The 6206-nt window shown below is 57.6% G+C and overlaps 3 protein-coding genes across 3 annotated transcripts in view; all 3 read right to left on the bottom strand.

Moving 5' to 3' along the window:
- The window catches only part of LOC103900444 (disintegrin and metalloproteinase domain-containing protein 32-like), a 7293-nt gene extending 5340 nt beyond the window's left edge, over window positions 1-1953 (bottom strand). The window contains exons 1-2 of the mRNA XM_009281167.1: window positions 1912-1953; window positions 1104-1193 (exon numbers count right to left, since the gene is read on the bottom strand). Coding sequence (XP_009279442.1) covers window positions 1104-1193; window positions 1912-1953 — 132 coding nt within the window. The remainder of the gene's footprint in view (window positions 1-1103; window positions 1194-1911) is intronic.
- A 666-nt stretch (window positions 1954-2619) lies between these two features.
- On the bottom strand, window positions 2620-5635 carry LOC109279419 (disintegrin and metalloproteinase domain-containing protein 2-like). Its single transcript, XM_019471758.1, has 8 exons — window positions 5573-5635; window positions 4996-5072; window positions 4702-4879; window positions 3868-3933; window positions 3551-3622; window positions 3243-3409; window positions 3069-3150; window positions 2620-2760 (listed from the first exon to the last, which is right to left on the bottom strand). The coding sequence occupies exons 1-8, from the start codon at window positions 5633-5635 to the stop codon at window positions 2620-2622; spliced, it is 846 nt and encodes a 281-aa protein (XP_019327303.1).
- A 69-nt stretch (window positions 5636-5704) lies between these two features.
- LOC103900352 overlaps window positions 5705-6206 on the bottom strand; it is a 31827-nt gene continuing 31325 nt past the window's right edge. Inside the window, exons 35-36 of the mRNA XM_019471729.1 lie at window positions 6052-6113; window positions 5705-5897 (exon numbers count right to left, since the gene is read on the bottom strand). Coding sequence (XP_019327274.1) covers window positions 5705-5897; window positions 6052-6113 — 255 coding nt within the window. The remainder of the gene's footprint in view (window positions 5898-6051; window positions 6114-6206) is intronic.

The following is a 6206-nucleotide window of genomic DNA, read 5'->3' as shown; positions in this document are numbered from 1 at the left end:
GAGGAGAGAAGAGAGGAGAGAAGAGAGGAGAGAAGAGAGGAGAGAAGAGAGGAGAGAAGAGAGGAGAGAAGAAGAGAAGAGAAGAGAAATATTTTCCAGTTGGAAGGGACCTACACCAATCATCTCGTCCAACTGCCTGACCACTTCAGGCACACTGCTGGCTCCTATTGAGCCTGCTGTCGACCAGCACCCTCTGCTTCCACCACATGGCTTCCAGCTGCCTGGAATTGAGGCCCATAAGGGAGACATTTCAGACCAACTGCTCTATCTGCCATTTTCAACAACTGCATCAACCAGCGACACAAACAAAAGGACCCCCAAAGTTTCTCCCATGGTAACACCGGCTGGCCTGATCTGCACAACGTGTAGAGTAAATACCTTCCAGACACCACAGTGGCTCTCCCCCAGAAAGAGAAGTCTCAGCTCCTCTGGCTCCTGACCACACTGCACCCTGTCTTCTCTGTACATTTGCAAGACCAAAGCTGCCGGTACTTTGAAGCCCCAGCTCCAGCTGCAGCCCCCCCCAAACTCCTGCACACCACAAGACTGTTGGCACCTGCATAGCCCGACACGGCGTGACTCTCATGTGCTGATTTCTGCTTGCCCTGCCTTTGCTCTGGCTCCTGCGGCCTCGGCTTGCTCCTCTGCCCCGCCGCCCTCCCCTGCAGCCTGCACAGCTCTTGGCAAGGGGGCAGACATGCCACCACTGACAGGAGTCACCCCGTCCCAGGCAGCCTGTGCTGCCCAGCTGGGAAGGCCAAACAGGGGGACACCGCTACAAGCCTCGCATGCGGCCATAAAGTTGGCATCTCCTTCACCTCGGTACTTTGGGAGCAGGCACAGTACCTGTGCCCTAAAAATACCTTCCTGGGACACAGGCACCTAACTGGCACCAGCACTTCACAGCACTCACTTCACTTTCTGACACTCGCTGACCCTCCACATCAGCGCATTAGCCAGTACCGTTGGCTGGACACACAGTCCCCATTTACCCCTGCGGTCCCGTTACATTCCCGCTTCACATTAGTCGTGTAAGCGAGCGATGCCGGCACGGGGGCTATCCCTAGGGAATGCAGTGTATCTGCTCCCGCCACACGGCTTACCTGGCATTTCTGGCAGCACGGTCCTGACAGGCACTGCACCCCTCTCCTCATCTTGCAGCCAATGGTGCAGCACAGGTCGCGCCGACATTCCTGGAGGTGACCAGTGGGGACAGTCAGGCGAGGTTCCACCTCTCCCAAGGACAACAAGGGAACAAACTGGAGAGCTTGGCCTTTCCCTCCAGCAGCGCCCACCATCCGAGGTAGCCACCTCTCAGGCTCTCCAGTAGCGCCCAGGGTCCCTGGGCAGAGTCCCTCCGCCACGCTGGCTGCCCCCAGCCATCCATGCTCCCATGGCAAGACCATATTTTCCATCCTCACAACCATACATGCTTGAGGCCGGGGGGGAGCCATTGCCAGGTCTGGCAGCACTTGCGGGGACAGAGATCGCTCATGGATGTATGTGCACGGCTGCACCCAGGTTGGCAGAAAACTGGGGGTCTTCTAGCAAGACAGTGGAGTTCATCCGCTGCTCACCAGTTCTCCTCTGTGACAGGAGTACTGCTCCTCTACCAGACCTTCCCCGCTGCCTCCACCTCTGCCTACACCCTGCCAGCAAACCACACGACCACTACAGCACCCCTGCCTTTTTGGCACACTGCAGTCACAGAGTTTCTCCCCACAACGTCACCACGTACCACTCTGGTGTGCAAAACTGCTTCCCAAGTGGTATCAGCAGCTGGACACCTTGTCAGGTCCCTAGGGTAATCCTCCCAGCACCATTTCAGGCTGTGTCCCTGCAGCAGGGGGCTGGGGGCAGCCCCTCATTGTAGCTACAACCACTTACAAGCTCCCTCTATCCATCCGTTACCAACACCATACGACAGCCCTCTATGACAGCTGCTTTGGACATGGTGGCAACCATAGCCAAGCGTCTGCATGGCGCCAGCGCTGCTTTAGGGTTTCATAAAGCCTCAGGCCCTCTCTGCCCTGCACAGAGGTCTGGGGCGTACAGGAGCAATTCACGCCTCTCTTGGGACAGTTCATCCCCCCCAGGGACACATGGCTTGGCTCCCTCCAACTGTACCAAGGCTCCACAACTAACCTCTGCTGAACCGCAGTCACAAGCCTCTCCCGGCTCCACCACTTTGTTGCCGCACACAGGAGCTTTATATGCTGCATCCATAGCTGGCCTGTTCAGCAGACACTGCCCTTCTCCAGCGTTGAGAAAACGCTGAAAGTCTCTTACGCTGCAGCTGCTGAAGGCTTTCACACCAGCTGAGTGTCTGCAAGTCAGAGGACAGGGCTGCCGTTACCACGGTCTGCATTTGGGGCTGTGTGGCCCTTCCTGCCTGCAGAAGATGTCGGTAACGTGGGGCGGCTGCTCTCCGCTGCGGTCGTCCCCAGGAGCTGCCCGCTGTCTGCCCCCTCCTCCCCTGCACACTCCTGGACACGTCCCCTGCTCTGCCCCTCGCAGGTGGCATCGAACAGATGGGCACCGTGCACACCCAGCGGGAGCACACCCCACTTGTGCCATCACACCAAAACCCACCCATGCGCCGAGGGGGCAGGGGGAGCCTTACACCGAGCTGGCCTGCATTACACAGACGGCTCCTGCGCAGTGACAGCTCCCGGGTTCGTTGTACGCCATCCCCAGGCTGAGCCCCAGCAGCTGGGCCACGACGACTGCAAACGCCTCAAGCGTCATAGCCCTCCGGTACTGCAGGGGGAACAAGGACCAGCCTCAGCCCGCCATCGCTGCCGCACCGGAGCGCCTTCCCTTGGGGCTCTGGTGGGCTGCCAGGCATGAGGGCTCCTGCAGCAACAGCCCGGGGGGCACCCGCTCTGTGCCCTTCCAGCACCTCCGCTGCATCGCTCGCAGGGCTCCACTCCCACCCTGAGGAGCCTCTGCTGCCAGTGGCTCCTCGGCCTTAGGCTGCATGCAGGGCTTAGCTCCTGAGGCACCGCTCGCCACCTTACCTACAGGCACAGGAGGTTATGGGGACAGACAGCTCAGTGGTACCGTACCAAGGCAACCGCTCCAGCATGATTTCTGAGACACAGCTTCCTCACAGAACAAGCCCCCACGTAACGGGACTGCTCCCTGTAACTGGGAACAGACCAGACTCAGTCTGACACACGGTATAACGGCACCTTCTTCTTCCTTTTGTTTCCACGCTAACACAGCCATCCTCGTCTTACACAAATAGGAACATTGTGTCCTGCAGCCGCAACACACGATGCACATTTTTCCACTGCAAAAATCTCTGCAGCAACTCCTCAGCATCTCCTGTGGTTGGGATTTTGTTATTTTCTGTCCAAAACTCCAGGGAAGACAGTACTATCGTCAGATTGAGGCGAGCAAACATCTGGAGGCAGACAGACACCACGGCTGGTCCACAGAGCCCTGCTGCTCCATGGCCTCCCGCTTGCTTTAGCTACGGGGCCTCATCCGTACTGCTACCACACATTTCCCATGCATGTTCAGGATGTGACCAAAAGCAACTTACACTGTTCACATAGCTGAAAAGCTGAACTATCTTGGCCGTCACAGCATCCTTGTCTGCCCCCATATAGTCATACTGAAAGGTGACAAACAAAAGAGCACGTCAGGGCACCGTGCAAGGCAAACTCTCCGAGAGCGCTGGCTGTGGTCCCTGCCACAACATATACTTGTCCATGCCCAAGGGAGTTAGTTCCCATTGCACGGAGACTCTCAAGCCTCATGCAAATTGCCCTTGACATTCTTGAGCAGCTACAGACTTGCTGCACGCAGAAGATTTTTCTAGGGGCAACAATTTACAGCAGAGAGGATGCAAAGACTTACCAGAGCCTTGTCCAAAACTGCGTGCATTTCCAGATACCGAGGGGATCTACTGACAGGTTGCTTACTCTTTAGGAAAATCAAGTAACAAAACAAACTGAAGAACAAAAAACCTGCACACACACATTAGTGCAGAGCTTCTGCAGTTCGTAGCAGCTCTGCAAAGGAGACCTTTAGGTCCATGGTCAGTTACTGCACTTCACGGCCATTTGGAGGTGTAGGACAAACAGCCCCAGATTCCCAGAAAAACAGTCTTTACATCATCTACAACATGACATCCTCAGCCACAGATTCCATCCGTATTTACAACAACAGACATTTTGGCAAGGCCACAGACCAATGGAAAAAAAGGCAACTTACAACAGAGAGCAGAGGCAAGCATTGACTCCTTCCTATTCACAACAGCTCTGTAACCCAGCCATCCAGCAGTACCACACACCAGCCGTCTGCTGGGACCACTGCCCTCCCAGCACTGCACACTGCCAGTGGCTTTGCCCCAACGGGTAAGTTCCAGCGAAGGAACATGCCCTCCCCGCTTGCCTGGCTCTCTTCCGTCCCATTAATAAGCAGGCAGGGTCGACTCTTGCATGATAACCACTGCCGAGAAATCCCCGTCCTGCTTGCCCAGCCTTGGACCACCCTCACAGCTCCCACCCGTCACAGGCAGACACCTCATCCTTAGCACAGACGAGTTAGGAAGCCCTTTAGCATCTGCTGTACCAAATCAACTCAGAAACAACACACTATTGCACAAATCGAGTCATCCATCGGCTACAAGCTTCTCATGTCTATGGCTACCATCCCACCAAAGATCAACCGGACAGGAGGTGTACTCACTGCTATTGTGTCCTCCAGCTTCCGTGACGCCTGCCCAGTCCGGGCAAGAGAGTTGTTTTCTACGAACAGCTGAGTCTCTACATTTTCGTTCCACATTGGGTACACGAGATGCTGATACCCAGCTGCAGCCTCCAGAGGCTTGATCCCGTAGCTGGCATTCGTGAGCTGCAGGATCCCGCTGGAAAGCAAAGGTGCAGAGTGGCAGGAATGGCTCTTCCGCCACCTTGGGATGACACCAACACTGCTTGGCGCTCGCACTGATGCCTGTCCCCCACGCAAAAGCAACTGCTTTACCTCAGGCCGGAGCAGATGCTAAGTGCCACGAGCGAAACAGGGAAACCCTCAATGTAGCCTTCGTAGAAGCAGTCGCGCTGGAAGGATCAACGTATCAACAGCTCGGTGCCTTCTCCCCAGAGACCTGGGGAGCACTGCAGCGTTTGCGAGGCACCAAACCTTGCTACCGCCTGCACTGCAGTCCCTGTCCCCGCAGAGGACGGACACACAACACGTGTGGGGAGAAGCACAGCACTGCAGCCTCCTCTGGGAACAGACACCTGCACTGATCCCCCGGTTGGTCTTTGTCCCTTCCTCAGCTCCCTACAGTCCTCGGGAACCCGTTACACCCCTGTGTCAGCCCTCGCTGTGGCAGGGTGCAAGCCAATGCGTGCCCTCAGCGTGGCTGTCGTCCCAAACACTGCCAGGCAAAAACACATTTGCCTGGCAGCAGTTGCGGCCCCCCAGACAGCCCGAGCCCGCACGCTGTAGGACAGGCTCCACTGTGAGATGTGCGATTGCTTGCATCGCTGTGTCAGCTAGAGGCCGAGCCCACACCCCTGCCCCTCTGCAAAACCACTGGCTGGCTGCTGCCCACCTTCCTCCAACCATGTGGTACCAACCATGTTGACGTTTGAACACCGCTGGCTTGGTTACCCATGGTCCCAGGGAATGGGTTTGGTGCCTTGAGAGAGTTCCTGCTGGCACTGTGTCGGGGGAGAGCAGGGCTCTACGGAGCACTGTGGCAGAGGGGAATCTCCTCTACACGTTCCTCCTGGAGCACTTCCACAGCTGCTCTATTCTCAGAGACGCTGGGTACAGCATGCAGGGTCGTGACTATTACCTTGATATGTGCCAGTTCGGATTTCGCAAGCCCCCCTCGGCCGTCGGTATAGATCCGGAAATCCTCCGGCAAAAACACTCTAGGTACAAACCAGAGATGACACCCTTGCAGTCGGCACTGTGGCCACACGTGGTGGCAGTGGCCCCCCCCGGCCCCCAGCCGTGACCCCGCACAGCCCCGGGGGCTGCAGAGGGGCCGGGGGACGCGCTGCCTGCCCACTGCACCCCACTTACTGCTGCCGCAGGCGCACGGTGCGGGGGGTCCCCTCGATGGGGATGATGTAGGTCCGGGCGCGCTGCCCGCGGGGAGAGGAGCGTTAGGGGCCGGCGGAGCCGGGGGCGGGGAGCGGGGCCGGGGGGGTCCCGAGGAGTCCCGGGCTCCGCACCTA

This window comes from Aptenodytes forsteri, unplaced genomic scaffold (assembly GCF_000699145.1).
Source record: "Aptenodytes forsteri isolate BGI_AS27 unplaced genomic scaffold, ASM69914v1 Scaffold298, whole genome shotgun sequence".
NCBI lineage: Eukaryota > Metazoa > Chordata > Aves > Sphenisciformes > Spheniscidae > Aptenodytes > Aptenodytes forsteri.
Note: the sequence above shows the minus strand (reverse complement) of the source record. Positions and strands in the feature narration are given on the sequence as shown.

Coding starts and splice junctions, on each gene's coding strand:
- LOC109279419 (XM_019471758.1), bottom strand. CDS start 5,635: ATGGGTAACCAAGCCAGCGGTGTTCAAACGTCAACATGGTTGGTACCA. Junction 3,934..4,701: donor AGCTGGAGGACACAATAGCA/GTGAGTACACCT, acceptor ATTTTCCTAAAG/AGTAAGCAACCTGTCAGTAG. Junction 3,410..3,550: donor TTTTCAGCTATGTGAACAGT/GTAAGTTGCTTT, acceptor GTCTGCCTCCAG/ATGTTTGCTCGCCTCAATCT.